We start from the raw sequence: 17,695 nt of genomic DNA on the forward strand, positions 1-17,695 counted from the left end.
TGGCTGGGGGCATTCTCTCAGCAATACTACATTTTTTACCAAACCCAAAAAGAGAGTGAAATAAAAGCTAGAAACGTTGTCCAGAATTTAAGCACTGAAAGGACCACACTTTTTTTATCATGAAGTCCATATAAAAACACGCAAAGGCTTCAGAAGCTCTGCTCCATGTGACTAACTCAGAAGGAACCAGCCTCCTGCAGCCCCCTCCTATTACAAACATCATCATTGCTAAACTGCATTCAAAACTGAAAAGGGAAGTACAGGAATAAGGAGGAGAAATTAAACAATGAAGCCAATGTCAAAGCTACACAGTGAGAGTAAAGGAAGACCCTGTGATGCTCACGGTTAGGGCAATATTTTAAAAGTAATAATAATACATAGGAATGCTAAGACAGGAAATGTTTCTCTCTAAAGGGATGTAAGAATATACTTATGACACTGGTTTCTGGGCTAACAGGCATTCCCTACTTGCATCTGGAATACTATGGGCAGCTAGAGACTTTGTTATCAAGTAAGGACTAACCGTACAGAGTAAATATTCTTTTTTAAAAAACAAGGTAGGAACATTTCTGGTTCAGAAGAAAATACTATTGCCAATAAGATAACCCTAAAGTACTGCAACCATCCCAAGTCACACAACGGGAAACAAATCCTTGACACGCACTTGAAGTACAGGAAAAGGTATTATTCAGAATGAAGCAATATACTCCAGCCCCAGTCCCAGGAGGACACCAGGCCGGCCCCTCTAGTGCACCAGATCCTTCCCGGGGACCTCTGTGAAGGAGGCAGAGGGACCAAGACAGGTCTCTCATGAAGTTTACATGCTGAGAAAAATGTTTCATTGGAACACTCAATTTAATTATTAAATTAGTTTGGGAAATTATTAGCCTTTCTCCACAGGACAGCAAATTTTTCAACCAAGACACAGATCATTCTGAGAGGAGGAGAGGGAGCCCCGAGTTCTCAGGAACTTCCAGCCTGGTAAGAATCCCTAGCGCTGATCCTCAGTCAGAAGGGCACATCTGGGCCCGGGGTATTTACCTTAAGTTGGAAGTGCTTCTGAAGAGTTTTGGTCCAACTTCTGGAATCTTACAAGCAAGACACTAAGTCATCTGTCCAGCACATCACAGCTAATTTGTGAGGAAGAACCCGCCAGTCCCACCTACCCTTAAACACTCTGGCCCTCTGCAGGGTCCACTCCGTGAGATGTCTACAGTGCTGCCTGGGGCCCTTCTGTGTCCACATACAGAGACATAAAGGAAATCCAAGGCCATCTTTTCACTTTGCTTCAGGACCTGTCCCTAACAAAGAAAGGTCTGTAGGTCCAATACAGATTCTGCCCATGCAAAATCCCTAACATGGTTCATTTTCAGTTACGCAACTTCCCAGGCTCGAGAACACCTAGCTCCTCTTCTCCATCACCAAACCCAGCTCCACAAAAATCTAAGACCCTAAATGCACTTCCATCCCTGTCCTACCTTTTCTCTTTGTCTCTCTGCAATGTAAGCCATCTTGAATAGCTTTATAGTATGCTCAGGCTGGCAAGAGTGCAGCAGGGAACACCTTTATAATACAGAGGTACTCAACTGTGGGAAGACTGGGTAATCCATGCTTGCAATGAATAAAAACAACTCAGACAAAAAGATGACAAAATTCATTAATATTACCACCTTAAAGGGTTCAAACTTTTAAAAACCTCATGTTATAAATTATGACCCAAGAGTCAAATCCACTGGCAAAAGCATGCCATCATTTACACAGCATGTCATTAAGCTATTTCCATCAATAAAAACTAATGTCTAAGGAGCATTTCAATGTCATTTTCTTTTTGTTTTGTCTTTCTCTAAAACAGGAGTAGTGGTGCTGCTGTTGCCCAGCGCCACAACACGAATTGAAAGCCCACGGCAGGCTAGGCCACGGCAGGGTGAGCCACAGCAGGCTCAGATAAACAAATAAGTACCAGCAAAGCATCTGCACTCCCTGAGCCGTGCTGCTCCTCACTCCTCTACTTCTTTTTGTTGTTGTTGTTTTGTTTTTTGTTTTTTGGCGGAACCAGGGATTGAACTCAGACCCTTGCGCTTGCCAGGGAAGCACTTATTCCACTGAGCCATCTCCCTGGCCCCTCTACTTCTGGTCTGTGGGAAAAACAACTTTCCTGGCGAGCTCTGGCCCAGCAAAATGAGGCCGCCCTGAAGCTCTGCTGCTCCAGGCACCTTAAGCAGCGCAGCCCTGCGCGCCTGTCGGGAAGGCTGCTCGGCCCTTCCCATTTCTCCCCCCGGCACAGCGGGCTTCTGTGCTCCGAGGGCTGCTGCCCCCCCCCCACCAGCCTCTGCACCCCAACCCAGCCTTGCTCTGCTCACCCCAGCCCTCTCCTCAGTTCGCTCCCAGAGCCACTTACACAAAAGGCCCAGTCACTAAGCAACATGGATCCAAAGGCCATGTTTTCTCGCGTTAAAAAAGCACTCTATTTAATTCTGAAATCACGAATGCGCCAAGATCATCAAGCATTCTAAGACCTTTCCCCAGAAAAACCAAAGGCCCAGTCTGAGGCACGCGCAGGAGGCAGGCTGCCGGGCCCAGGGAAGCTGGGTGGCCACTCCTCCTTCCACGCGCGTGTGAAATGTGGAAGGAAAATGCTCATTCGGCCAGGGTGCCCAGCTCACGCGCGATCGGGCCAGCTCGCTGGGTCCCTCGCACCTGGCCCACAGAGACCTCAAACGCCGCGCTTCAGCTTCACCCGACGGTGCGTGCCGGCCCCCGAGCGGCCCACAGCTCTGGGTGCACACGACCCCTTCTGGTCCTGAGAATTCCATTCCTGTCCCACGTGGTACTAAGTGCTCTCCAGGCGGGGACCACAGTAACAAGGAAAGGTGCCCATAGTGCCTTCCAGCCAGTGTGAAAGCAACGTGCTGGAGGGACAAAAAGCCCTTCAGACCAAGAACTATCAAAATTCAACTTAAACTTCGCTTTCAATGCACAACTGTAATAAATGACAAAGAAAACAGCCATTTTAGAAAGGAAAAGGGTCACAGTGCAGTACCTGCTTGTTTCTTGATGAAAAATATAAATCATTTAAAGAATTTTGATCTCTAAGCTTGGTTTGGTCCTGAAGATATAATAAGTAGCTTGTTTTAGGTAAAAGCTCTGCTCTATCCGGGGTAAGAAGCTCTTCTAGCTTCCTTCAACAACCACCTAATTAATGTCTATGAACAGAGCGACATTCAGTATGAATGAAAACACTCACACATGTAAATGCCTTAAAAAACGATTGCTTTTCCTCACTATGCATAAATATTCACATAGATCATCTTGTTCCAAAAATGAAAAACCAAATCATATCATTATATCTCAGGTGGCTAATTTGGTAAAACAAGCTACTCATCCTGGAAATTTATGCATATAAAGGTTCCTGTGTTTCAGCTTATAAATATCAAATATGTCAGGAGCATACCTTACTGGTAGGTCGTATCTAGTATGCGCAAGGCTGTACACTGAAGCCTAGCCCAAAACACAAGAAAATGAAGGCATGCAGCTGCTGCAGCGGCACTTTAAAGACACAAGAGAAAATGGTGAAAATGCTGGCTTCCCACAGTGAAGCAAATACAGATGAAGACTTTAAACTAAAGCCCAAGCAGAGGAAAGCAAAGGCACTGGTCCTTAGACGTTCTACACTCATAGAATAATAGCGCGGCACCAGATGCATGTGAGCTGCTGGCTGCTTGAGCCTTCCCGTCCAACACATGCTCCAGAGCCACGAGTGAAGTCTGGAAAGTTCTTTTAACAAAATGTGAAGCTTCATTTCTTTCATTCTAGGAAGATAAAGGGAAGCCTAGGCAGAAACAAACAAACAAAAACACACCTAAGTACAAGTTGCAAAAAGCCCTCCTAACCCTGGCCATCCCAGGGAGAGAAGGAAAAAGGCACGGGCTCCTTCCTGCCAAGCGCCCCAGGAGCTGGGAGGGGTACACCGTCGCAGTCTGGGTCTTCCAGGTGTGGGGCTGGTGAGGGCTCCTCAGAGGGTTGTAGGCCACACTGGATAAAGAATCATTCCCAAGAATATATTTCTTGCTTTGGAGTACTTTTCCCAAATAATGTCTACTTTGTAAGTGAAATTCTAGCCACGAGCTATGGGGACACGGACGGGCCCAAGTGTTTGGCTTTCCTCGGAGCTGTGGGACAGCCGCACCTCCCGTCACGTGGTGAGGCCCCTGGGGACGGCTCATTGTGAGCTGTTGTACGCTCAGACCTCCCTCCCTGGAGCTCGTCCACCGCTCCAGCTGGGAGGACCCAGGATCCCTGGTTGTGTGCAGACCGTGAGTGTAATCACAAACATAAGCAAACAAGATCAAGCAAAGCACCAGTAATACTTTGCAAATATCAAGTATATATCAAGTTTCAAAATACACAAAAAATGAGTCTCAAAACATAAAAACATTGAGATGACCCCTTCTAACATCTTAGCTGAAAATGTCTTGCTGCAGAGCACTGGTGTTTGGTTACAAGTCCTGGAAAGCCCTGGCTCAGGCACACAGCTCCCAGCTCCCTAGGCGCTCTTGTCAGGAGCTGGTGCCACTGCATGCTCCGGCCTCACCCCGTGCGGAGGCGCTCTTCCAGTCAGCAGCTCGATTGGATTTAATTTAGCCTGGACATCCTTTTATCTTCCTGCAACAGGGCTGGTGAGATGGCTCAGTGGAATAAGCGCTTCCCTGGCAAGTGCAAGGGCCTGAGTTCAATCCCCACTTCCGCAAAAAAAAAAAAAGTATGAAGAACTGTGGATTGGTTCATACAGTGACTAGAACCACTTGGTATCTTCCTGCAACAAAGAAACAGGATTTTACTTTCAGCATCGTTCCTTCTCTTTTTACTTGGCTCCTCTTTTTACCTTCCCTATTTCTATTACCGGCTTTACTATTTTCTAAAATCTAAACCTAAAACCCAAAGTAACACTAGATTCCTGCAGACAGTGGCATCTCACCAAGCCCCGCCACTCTGTCCAGCGGGTGTCTCAAATTCACCGGCTCCTTTCTGAAGCCACCCTCTTGCCTCAGGGCCGCTGCCATCTGCACATGCCCAGCAGGAGCACCTTCCTGAATCCTCCCCTGGGAGCCAGTCTGCACTGCAGAGGGTGCTGCTAAGAACCCCAACTTACTGCCCTGTGGCTCAGTGCTGTCTGCGCTGGAGGCGTAACGAGTCCTTGCTTCAAAAGCTCCCAGAAGGTGTAAGTGAATGTAATATAAAACACAAACACTGCGCCTGGCACGTAGAAGGTCTGAAATTGTTAGCTATGTGGAATGTATTAACTATCACACTTCAGTGACTGCTGACTTTCCACGAGGGTGCTACTTACCGCAGGGTCAGAGCGCTAGCCCCAAGCAGCAAATCCTGCCTCTTCACATTAGCTGTGATTACAGCTACTGCCAAACTTCCCTCAGCCACCACATGGGGATAATATCCCTTCGGGGGAAGTCAATAGCTATGGGGCTAATAGTAGTTCCCATATTTATATCTATTTGGAATCTGTGGCTATACCTTTATTTTGAAACAGAATCACTGCACACACAATTAGTTGAGGCAAAGCCACACTGGATTTAGGGTAGGCCCTACATCTAATGTGGTAGGTGTTCTTTTTTTTTAATGAACTTGGTACAGGGTCTCACTACACAGCTCGGACTCATAGTGATCCTCCTGTTTTCAGCCTCCCCAGTGCTGGGATTACAGGTGTGCACTGCCACACTCAGTCTCAGTGACTGGCTCAGTGCTCCCAGAGGCGGGGATTGAACCCTGGTCCCTGCGCTTGCCTAAGTGGGCACTTAGTCCACTGAACTATCTTGATGGCTATGTATATAGTGTTCCTGTTAAGGAAGAAAAAGTAAAAGGCCAGACACACAGGGAGGATGCTGAGAACAGCAGAGGCAGAAGAAGGAGCAAGGTACCTATAGGCCAGGCACCTGCAAGGATGGCCAGCAACCCCAGGACCTGGGAGTGGTAAAGGGGCTCTCCTAAAGCCCCTGGAGGAAGCATGGCCCTACCAACACTTTTACTTCAGACTTGCTACCCTCCAGATCCTTTTGTTGTTTTAAACTGCTAAGTTTGTGGTAGTTACGACAGTACTAGGAAACTAATAGCTAATAACAAAAAATGTAAAAAACATTCAGCACTAAAACCTCAAAAAACAAATAATTATTCTACATTACACATAAGAAACAAGCCGCTGTGGTGGCTCATGCCTGTAACCCCAGCACTCGAGGCTGAGGCAGAAGATCACTGCAATTTCGAGACCAGCCTGGGCAACAGAGTGAGCTCAAGGCCAGCCTGAACCACATATGAAACCCTGACTCAAGATGGAAGAGAGAGAGAAAAAAAAAAACAAAAAAAACAAACTTTGGGCCGGGGAGATGGCTCAGTGGAATAAGCGCTTCCCTGGCACGCACAAGGGTCTGAGTTCAATCCCCCGGTTCCGCAAAAAAAAAAAAAGACGGAAGAGAGGAGAGGAGAGGAGAGGAGGAAAGGAAAGGAAAAAAAATTAACTGGAGTTGAGAGAAGCTAAGCCCACAAGTGCTGCTGACAGGAATGCAAACCCGCATGGCTGTGTCCATTCTCACAAGCCACTTGCTGTCGTGCTCACTGCTGCCTGGGATCAAGACAATGCAAACGTTGCGCCCGCGCTCCTGAGGAGCACACAGTCAGTGCTCAATAACCAGCCACGACCACGCCTGTCACACTCCCACCCCTCTAACCTGCCTGTGATCCAGTTCGAGTCAGATGGGAAATACTTCAGGCTGTGCTGACCAAAAGGCAAAATCAGGGCTACTGTGAAGGTACCGCACAATTGTTTAAAAACAGAATTATTTTAAGATATATAACCCTCCTGAGCTCAAGTGCCACGGACAGGTGCCACATGCATCTGGTCTGCAAGGTGCAGTGTGCAGGCGCTTGTCAAAAACCACCCCAAGTATGGTCAGTGGGGGTCACAGCCCCCTTTCTGCAGGTCACTAACACCCCAGTACCTCAAAGCACATGATGTTCCTTCTTGAAGACTGCACAACACTGGGGGAAGAATCACCCTATCCAGCATGGACCCCAATTTGCACTTGTTATCACTCCCCAGCTGATTCTGAGCGGCAGCTTCTTTTTTCTTTTCCTTTTTTTGGTTACCAGGGATCAAACTCAGGACTCTGTATTTGCAAGGCAGGCGCTTATGCTGCTGAGCTATGGCCCTGGCCCTGTACACACGTTTCCTTCGATCTGAACACCTTGCCTGCTCTGCCTTGTTAGGAAAGGTCCAACTGTTCTCAAAACTCTTGTTAGGCTGTGACAGACAGAAAGCACTCCTGAATGGACAACCCCCAACTCCTCACACTTAATGACACCTTTGTCTGCCCCACCCTACATCGTAGCACTTGTCCACCCTACATGGTGAAGCCAGTCGGTCTTCCTCACTGACCTGGATATGGGGAACCCAGGTAGCTCAGATGATAAGCCTACCAAACCTGCCCTAAGGCATGTCCCAGACCAGGAGTGTACTTCCCTCCCTGTCTGTGTTCCTCCAAAAATCAAGTATGGCCTCATTCTCAGGAGGAACCAAATGATGCCCACCCAGCCAAAGCTCTACGACAAATGCACAGCTCCTCTCCTTCCTCCGGACGCCCATGTTCTCTCTTATTCCCAGCATCAAGTCACACATACCTTTACCCTAGTTCTCTGTCCATGAATCACACCTCCCAGCACCACACTTTCCTGTGGACAGGAACCTCCTGCTCGACACCTAGGCTCAGTGTCCGTGCACACCCAAGACCATGAACTATGCGAATGCCCTCTCTCTGCATCTTGTGTTCTTAGTTAAGCCAAAAGAACCACGACAAAAGTATCACAGTTAAAGTTTACCAAGGAGGAAAGAGGCGTGTGTGTGTACATACTATACATACAATTTAAACACCAAGAAACAAATATAAAAAGACACCATAAGGTGCATAATATGAATTCTCTGGCACATAAAGGAAGACATCTTCAAACTTCCCCTCCTCTCTCCAGTGAATTCTGAAAGGTCACTTCATGTGTTAAATCTAAGACTCATATATTAATGACTTCATCCATAAAATATATCCAGGTCCTAATCTTACTTCCTGTACATTTTTAAACTATTATTCATCACCATAAAAATAGAAAAACCAAAGTATCCTCTAAATCTCCAAAGACATCTATTTCAAAATCAAACCTTGAAGTAGTTATTGAGTACCGACTTCACTGATTCAACAGCATTCACTAAGTCCTTATGCATAAATTAGTACAGCTACAAGACGCAGATCACAGACACATGACCCCCACACACTGGCCAATCACCAAACACTGCATACGACGATTACTCGGAACAGGGCCAGGCTCCAAGTGGGACACTCGGGGCAAAGGACAGATGAGGGATTTGGCTGTCGGTGCATGTGCTGGGTGCGGAAGGCGTGGGTGAGGATGCGGGAGCCCAGTCCATCTGAGAGGGTCACTGAGTCCTGGTAGTCCATCCTGGCCTTGTAACCGGCCACTTTTACTGTTGGTCAGGCCAACCTCTGTGGAGTCACCCTTCACAGCTGGGTACTCCATTGCCTTTGCGACTTCCTTCTCTCACAGGCCACGTCCAGCCCCTCAGGAAAACAAGACCTGCCTGTACCACTCATTCAGGGTGAGACCCTCCTCAGCACCTCCACTGTCTTCAGCCTCAGCGCTCACCAGACAGGATCCTGGAGGTTACTCGCTGCTCACACCTGGCCCTGCCCACTTCTTTCTAGTCTCACAGTGTGGGAGAAAGTATGTCACAATGTCCAGCTAGATGTCCTCTCTAGGAGGCCATCTCCTGCGCCACTTATACTTTTATTCTAAGCCCTAACACAACCTCCACAGCCTTACAAATTGGCCTTCTGTGACCATCCTCCCACTAGAATCCCTCTGATCCAGCCACAGCAGCCCCGCACTGCCTCTCCGCCTGCCAGGCTTGCCTGCCCAGGCCTTGCCTCTGGCTGGACCTCTGCCTGCAGAGCTCGCCTCCTAGATACCGTGTGGATGACCGCACCACTCCTCAGCCAGCCTAACTCGCATCTCCACGGCGAGATCTGCTTGCGCGTCCTTTCTATTACTTCATCTGTCTCCCAAGCCCTCTTGTCTCTGCTCCTTTTGCTCTCCCTAAACACACCTCACACTCCAACATACAATATAGCTAATTTACTGTGCTGGTTTTTCCTTTTGTGTCCCTGCCCTGTAGCCCAGAAGCTCACAGGTGGTGCTCTGCCTGTGGCCACCATCGGCCGAGCACCTTTCCTAGTGTCTGGACTAAAATGGGCATTTAAGGGGCCGGGGAGATGGCTCAGTAGAATAAGTGCTTGCCTGGCAAGCTCAAGGGCCTGAGTTCAATCCCTGGTTCTGCAAATAAATAAATAAATAAATAAATAAATAAATAAATTTTAAAAATGGGCATTTAAGTATTCGTTCAATAAAACCAGACTTAACCTCAAGAATAAACAGAGCACCTATGAACAAACCTCATGACTTAATGTTCCTCCCGCCTCCCTAGCCACTGTCTTTCTTTCTGCTAATAAAATCCTTTAGCAGAAAAGGAAAAGTGACATGACAAGGGGAGATAATAGGTTCCAAGGGAAGGACACGAATGACACTGACAAAAACTTATTCACACTAAAGTTTGAGTGTAGACATAAGATTAACTTCAGATTATTTTTACTTTGAAGACAAGATCATATTCAAAACTCAAAATCAAGCTTACTTGGCAGGAGAAAAAGTCACATGTATCTCTCTGGTGCCTTGCTAAAGGCCTCCCTGACACGGGTCACCCAGGTGCTCCAACGTGCACTGCTGTAGGCTCGGCACACCTGGCCCTCGGCAGCAGCAGGAGGCCAGGTACCGACCGCCTTCACACCACGTGTGTTGGGGTGAACTAAAAGCTTGTACTAGTTCTTTTATACCAGCTGATCAAGGCTTTGCTGCTTCCAGCTTCCAGCCAGACACCCAGACAAAGCACTACTGAAAGCAGCCTTCAGGGTGTCCAAAGGCTGACGCACACTTAAAGAGTTCTATTTTACATGTAGAAACGATACTGTTAAAAATCAACAAAATTGGGCAGGAGAGATAGCTCAGTGGCCTAAGTGCCTGCCTGGCAAGTGCAAGGACTTGGGTTTGATCCCCAGTACCACATGCTACACCGGCCCCACCGTGGGGCACACAGTGCCAGCCACCGAATACCCAGTGTGGGGGCACAATGCCTGTAATCCCAGCACTGAGGAGGCTGAGAAGGAGGATCACTATGCGTCTGAGCTACATAGTGAGACCCTGTACCAAATACATAAATAAATAAAAATCAACGAAATATTGTCTAGGAAACCATAAGCCTTACAACAGATGATAAAAAAAAGATCATAAATGCTCAATCAATGTGCCCCAGAACAAAACTAATTTGGAGGAAGAGGAGGGCTGGCAGGAATTTACATAAATCTTTTAATGTGAAGAACTTCTAAGTGATCATAACCCCTGGATGCAGCACTCCTGTCACCATTAATTACTTCTAGCACGTAATACAGGACAACATGAATGAAATATACATCTCACTGCCACACTAATGATTCCTTGGGCTTTCGTACTTTTGCTCGAAATTCTGGTGGTAACAGGTTGCTGACGGGCTAAGATTACTGGACTCACCTTTTAAAGGAAGGTGCCTCCCATTTTATTTATTTCTTTTATGCATTTAGTACAAGGTCTCACTACACAGATTGGATGTGCAGTGACCCTCCTATTCTCAGCCTCCCAAGCACTGGGATACAGACATGTGCCACCACATCCAGTCCCAATCTCAGTGTACCCCGGGGGCAGGGCCAGCACAACAATGTCTCCGATTTTAAAAGCACCTTTCTACTTTTCAAAACTGAGCTCCTACTGAATAGTGACTATAAACACAACACTTAACCCTCAGGAGGATCTTGTGAAGGGGTGTTCCCACTTAGCCAAGAGAGGACTGACGCTTACAGAGCTTAGAATAACTGGCTAGAAGTTCCTCCGTGCTACCACGGTGCACTGGCCCACCACACTGGGGTCTGCAGACAGGCCTGCTTTCAAGGACGCTGGGCACAGCAGAGGATGCTGGGTTAACTTGCTCTTCTGCCAAACCCAAGCTGCACCAGCCCATGGGGCAGCCTTTGCTCTCCAAGGGCAGACTGCCCCCTCCACACAGTGTGTCACCATGACACTGGTCCAAGAACTCACTGAGGCTCTGAGTACCAACCAGCCCTCCAGAATCCAGCGTGTGTTGAGGCGGCAAGTGGTACAGGCCTGCCTTCCAGAATCTCATCAAACAGAGCTAAGGATTACTGTCCTACTTCACTGGTGATAATTATTTAATGATAGAGTGGATTGTCACAGAGAGATGGCATATTAAATCTCATCTGGTATTGAACTTTCACTTACATCTGCTTATAGATAATTGCTCTTGATCTTTATTCTACCCAAAGAAAAGGAACATGGGGAAGTGTCATGTTCCTGCGTACCAAATATCTCTAACCTCTGGATCCCACTGTCATGCTTGGAAATCCTAAGACATTCAGCTAGAAGACATTTCTCAGTAATAAGGAATGTCCACTGGGCCGCAGGGACTGAGTCCCCAGGAGAGCTCGAGTGGAAGCGCAAACCTATCTCTGCTTCCTTTCTAAAAAATATTTTTATCCTATTTATTTGGTACACAGTCTCACTTGGCCTCGGTAGTGATCCTCCTGTCTCAGCCTGCACAGCGCTGGGGTTGCAGGTGGGTGGCATCATGCCCAGTTTTGGCAGCTGGCATGGTGGCACAGCATGTGGTACTGGGGATTGAACCCAGGTCCTTGCGCTTGCACAGGCTGATGCTTAGACCGCTGAGCTATCTCCCCAGCCCGTCTGCCGCCTTTCAGCTTCGCTGCAACCAGTTTATCGGTCTGGGCTTCCAGCGTGACTTGGAGAAGGGCTGCATGGCTCAGGAAGGACATGGAGACACCACAGCCGAGGCCCTGCCTCTCCCTCCAAAGACACTCCCCACCAGTCACATTTTACCAAGAAATAAAGTCATCTATTTCAAAAGCCCCAGAAGTTACCTGAGAAAATACAAATCTGGGCAAAGGTTAAAACAGGAGGCAAGTCCCTTCAAAAGACAGCTGGGTGTGGAGGACAGAACAGGGAGGCAGGGAACAGACAGGGAAGCCTCCTTGCAGCCCCACCTTGACTTGGGTACCCTACAGGGACACTGGCTATCTTTAATTAATGTCTGAAGGACAGAGATCAACCCTCCTAGCAGTAAAGGAAGCAGGATGGTGGCATTCTACCCTGCAGGACTGACCTGCCCACTCCTGGTGCACCGCTCCTGAGGCTGTTTTTGCTGAAAAGGCGCTCCAACTACACTGCTCAGAGTCCAAAGAAATGGATTCCGCATGCTTTATTTAACAGCATGGTAAAGAGAGCTGCCTGCTCATTTGCCCAGTCCTGTGCAGGGCTCAGACCAGGCAGGCTCGGCCGACAGACTGACCCACACGGCTGCACACCTTATGCTGGAGCAAAGCAGTGGGCTTCAGGTGACTGACTTCCCTCATCTAGCCTATACTGATACACAAGGGTGCAGATAGAACTTCTCACGAGCTAACTTCCGTGGTCTTGGCCCTTTGCAATAGTCCTTAACAGCTGGAAAGCTTTTAAATCGTAATAATATGCTGCCATCCAGATTTAGTTTTACTAATCATATCTTTGGAAGCAAAACTGAATATCCTATGAAATTGATAGTCAAATATGTTCTGTGTTTTACTCCAAACTCGCAAGCAACAGCATTATAAAAACAGGCCATGGTAATACAAAACAAAAAGATAAAATGCTACAATTTCAATAAAAGAAAACCAAATCCATTGGGGTTCCAGGTCAGTGACAGACCTGTGTATACTCTATACTACCAGATCAATGAGCTACCCAGAAACAAAAAAATTAAGGTACTCCTATTCAGTCAAAGCAAACTACAAATAAATTCTGAAGTCTCCTACCACAGACTACAGCAAAAAACCTTCCCCTCTCTACTCCACTAAACAGGCCTGTTTATCTATGACTCCATTAGCCAGTTTAAAAAAAAAAAAGAATTCTAGAATTCTCTTTGTATAGAAGGAACCACATGGTTCTCCACTTTTGCTGAGCTCTGCACAAACCCTGCATTCTCCTGAACACTGGTTTCGGTATTGAGTAGAGCTAGAAAACACCAGCCCACCACACCAAGAGTAGCTGGGTTTCCCACCTTGGTTCTGTCACTGCGTCCCCACCGGGATGGGCTCAGAAGCCCACCATGGACCCGTGTATTTCTGAGAGAAGAGTGCTGCAAGCAGATGGACACAGGGACATTGATGACCTGGAAGTTCTGCAGCCAGGGATCCAGAAGGAGCTGCTGCCCCCAGCCCACTCAATTTTACTCATCTTAGTAAGTCCACCAGGGAGAGAAGAGACCCACAAGAGGACCAGGAATGCACAACACAAGATAACCAATTCGCTGGAGAAGTTTAGAGTGGGGCTGACATCTGAACTGCAGCCAATTGCCTAAAGCAGCGGCAACTCCGGGCAACAATGGAGGCGCGTGTCTCCCCTCCTCCCCCACTACCCAGCACGCTGGCCACTAGTTACTTGAGCACTTCATATATGGCCAGTGTGACTGAGGAACCAAATTTTTCATCCTGTTTAATTTTAACTTACCACGTGGGGCTCGTGGATACAGCATCGAACAGCCTGCGTCTAGAACTCTAAAAGCTAACTAAGCACAGCAGGCTCCTGACAAGAAACAGACTCAGGAGCCTAATGCTGCCTTCCTTTCCTCGAACAATTAAGGAAAAAGCCTTAACTGTTCTTAATTGCTGCAGTAATTAAAAGGTACTTTAGAATCACGCTCCATCTCAGTACAGGCCTCCTAATTACGATGAGAACGTATAAAATGTCAAAGCAGTGAAAAACTGCTTTTCTCTTCAACAATGAAGCCTTGAGAAGTAAAATAATTATCTTTTTTTAATTAACTTTTTAAATTTTAGGAATGTTCTCTAAATTGAAATATCAACTAAGGGCCAAATACCAAAAAAAAAAAAAAAAAAAAAAAGACTGGCTACACTGCTCAAAGATTTTTATTTGTCTTTGTTGTTGTGGCTGTCTTCTTTTCAAAAGCCGGTCAACACTTCTGGTAGGACTGTACTTTTGAGATTTTAGAGGATGAAAAAGGAAATCAACCAGTGAACAAACTCCCAAGTGCTCAGACGAAAAACCAGTCAGTGCAGTAGTGGCTGTGCGGTGGGGGCGGGGCGGGGGGGCTGCTCTTCACACCCCCAAGTCCTGAGCATGCACAAGCCTTTCCAGGGGGGCGCTGCTAAGCACCTAACCCCAGCCAGCACCTGTCACACACACAAGCTGTGACCATACTCTGGGCCTCGTGTACCACACACTTTAGCTTTAAGCAACAGCACCTTGCAGAGACAAGCCATCTGGGGACACAGCTCCCTGCACACCACACACCACGGCGACAGTGGAAACAAACTATACCGAATATCAACGGGAGTCTAGTTCCTGAAGATTACATTTAGTGTCCCTGAACCTGTTTAAACTACATAAATTGGCACTGGTATTAATAAAGAAGGCTTTTCAATTCCTAAGCAACTGGAGATAGTTTTCCTTCTAGGATTAAAAAGTGAAATGCACAATTTCAGGCCCAGGGAACTGTAAGTCCTTGGGATGAACACCGTATCTTTTCTGACACAACAGCAGAGCGCTAGACAACAGCTGAGTGGGAGGCGGGGATGACAGGAAGGACCGGGCTCAAGAGATGCAAGGGGCGGGGAGGGAAACGGGAAGAATAAAAGGAAGACGGGCGTGCTGTGTACAAGGAGCAACTCCACACAAGGAATGCAAACACTTCGGACTGCAAACACATTGTAATAAAAAAAAAGATGGTGGAGTTAAGTTTAATAAAATAAGTAAACACTAGATTACAATGAAGCAGCAAGTAAAGTGAAGCAGACAACTCACCTGCATGGGGCAGAGCTGACCACACTTGGTTCTGCCCTCTTTCAAGTATTAACAATTTCCAAAACTCACAGAAATATGTAAACAGGCGGCCTGCATGGGCCCAAAATGATGTAATACAGGGGAATTTAAACGGGAAGGCTCTGCATTAGAAACTCAAACTGTCACTTTCACTAGTCCCAGCCACAAAGGTAAGGATTCATTTTTGTGAAAAATCAAAGAAAATAAGGAATATAGATGCAAGTTTAATATAGGCCAGAAGCAACACTACTGCTCAAAAAGCTAATAATCTCAGCAGGTATCTGAGTTGTAAATTGCCAAGTTACTATTCTCTACTAAAATTTGTCCTATAGATGTCCAGGGTACTGCAATTTGACAGCAGCAAGAACAGACAATGACATTGGGGACACTGCCCCCACCCCATTAAGAATTAGAGACCTAGTCACACTTGGAAGGAGGAGGAAGCTGCGAGGAAGGAAGTGAAAATGAGACTGTTGGCTCCAGACGTCTGAGGGCTAGACATATCCAGGAACAGATTTATTTCCTATGAGTCCCAGGAACGGAAAGACAACCAAGGGCCAAATTTTAGTTCAGTGTGAGAAAGAACAAGTCAGAGATCAAGTATCCTCATAAATAGACTGGCCCACCGGAAAGGAGCGAGTGTCACTCACCACAAAGGCCAGAGCTGGTCACCTGAGGAGGGTCCGCAGCAGGATGCTGGCTTAGCTGAGGCCCTTCCCACCCTCCCCACGGCGCCCTTTGCCCCCTCAGTCTCAGTCAACTGCAGCACTGTATCAGAATGAACATGCGTGATTAATGTTAGGTCAGACACTATTGCTATAATTTTGTTAAAAAACGAACTTGGCAATTCCTGCATTTTACCAAAACCTGGGAACACGCTAAAAACTGCTGAACACACTCCCTGGGTAACACGAATACACTGCTCTCAGACCCAACATTCAGACAGGATGTATTTATATTCTCTATTGCTGTAAAAAACATTCTTATTTCTGATTCCAAAGTCAAAATAATGAGGCTCCTGGAAGCTGAGTGGGCCTTTCACCTTACTCAACAAAGGCTGCATTCAGGAAGCCTAGGCAGGAAGTTGTTACAGTGCCTCAGCTCTGAGAAACGATCCCAGTCACCTCACTAAAGCAGGAATTGAGGTGCGGAGGTGGAAGCGGCAGGTTTACTCTTACTTGCAGACATGCCATCTTCTCCATTGTTTCTTCCCATCCCTAGCGACACTGCAATGCTCAAATGGATCTCTAACTTCATTGGAGTTCCCTATTTCTTCCCTAGTCACAAGATCACAGATCTGAGCACCTCATTGCCCAGCCATTCAAATCCTAAAATGACAATACTATCGTAAAAAGTACTTCCGGACGGCATTCAATCCCTGCCTGCAAGGTAAGGAAGAAGCTACCTGTCCTAGGACCCACTGTACACTCTCAGGCAAGCTCTAGCCAGCCACATCCCTGCCTGATTCCTGCACCTGGAGAATAAAGCAAAGCCCTGGCAAAGCCATCACTTTCAGCCCGAACAACACATTTCACACCACCAGCTCTAAGGCTAGGCTTTACCTTTCTGAACGTGGATGATGTCCGGGAAGTTGGCCAGGTGCCCCTGATAGAGCGCTAATAGGTCCATGACCGGATCCAGGTCCTGCCTGGGCTGCTCCGCGAAGAGCTCGCCGATGGCATCGTAGGCATCTCCGGTGAAAGCGATAGCCTGGTTCAGGCCCACAGAGAAGGCCTGCTGGTCCAGCTCAAAGGCTTGGCTCAGGCCACGGAAGGACTGGCCCACCTTCTGGTACTCCTTCTTGAAGCCTGTCACCTGCTTGCGTGCAAACTCGTTGGCTGTGTGGTTGAGCTGCAGGGCACTATCATCCATCTTCTTGGTGAAGCACTTGAAGCCGTCGATCTTGCTCTCCACCTCCTGCAAATCCAGGGCGGCAGCAGGCGGGGTGCTCAGGGTCAGGAAAAAGTTGGCCCCCACCATCTCGTCCTTCTCGGCCTTCCTCTTGCCCTGTTTCCAGGCCTTCTCGTCCGTGCTGCTGGGGCAGGTCAGGAAATGCTGGAAAACGTCGCACTGGGCCAGCACCGGGTGGCTGGCCATGTGGTTCATCCACCAGATCAGGCCCTTCCTGCGCTTGGAGATGAAGTCCTCCTCGAAGCGGCCCGTGGCCTGCTTCTCGGGCAGGTGTGGCACTGAGATGACGGGGAACTTCTCGGCCAGGCGCGCATACAGCCAGTCGAAGTGCTTGTAGCGCCGGTGCACAGGCACCTGCGTGTGCGTGGGCACCAGCTTGTAGGAAATGTAGCTCTTCATGCCCTTGAACTTGGTCTGCTTGGTGGGGTCGTCGATGGTGCACTGGAACGGGTAGGGGTTCTCCTGCCACTCGGGGCCATAGGGTCCCAGCACCACGCACAGCTTGTCCCCGTCCTTCACAAAGCCCGACGCCTCGCCCAGCACGAACGCCTCCCCGCCAGACTTGACAAAGGTGGAAAAGCGGTTGAGGTTGCGGCTCACGGTGGCCGAGCTCTTGGCCCCGGACGGGGGGTGCTGCGGGGTGGCCGCGCCGCCGCGCGAGCCCAGCGACAGGTCGGAGCGCGTGGAGAGGCGGTAGCGCCCCGCCGCCAGGCCCGCC

General features: G+C 48.1%; 1 protein-coding gene across 1 annotated transcript in view; it reads right to left on the reverse strand.

Annotated features, from left to right (window-relative positions):
- The window catches only part of Snx18 (sorting nexin 18), a gene marked incomplete at its 5' end in the record, with an annotated part of 24,065 nt that extends 6,371 nt beyond the window's left edge, over nt 1-17,694 (reverse strand). The window contains one exon of the mRNA XM_004623097.2: nt 16,629-17,694. Coding sequence (XP_004623154.2) covers nt 16,629-17,694 — 1,066 coding nt within the window. The remainder of the gene's footprint in view (nt 1-16,628) is intronic.
- Between the last annotated feature and the right edge of the window lies 1 nt (nt 17,695).

Source organism: Octodon degus, unplaced genomic scaffold (assembly GCF_000260255.1).
Source record: "Octodon degus isolate 3935 unplaced genomic scaffold, OctDeg1.0 scaffold00001, whole genome shotgun sequence".
Lineage (NCBI taxonomy): Eukaryota > Metazoa > Chordata > Mammalia > Rodentia > Octodontidae > Octodon > Octodon degus.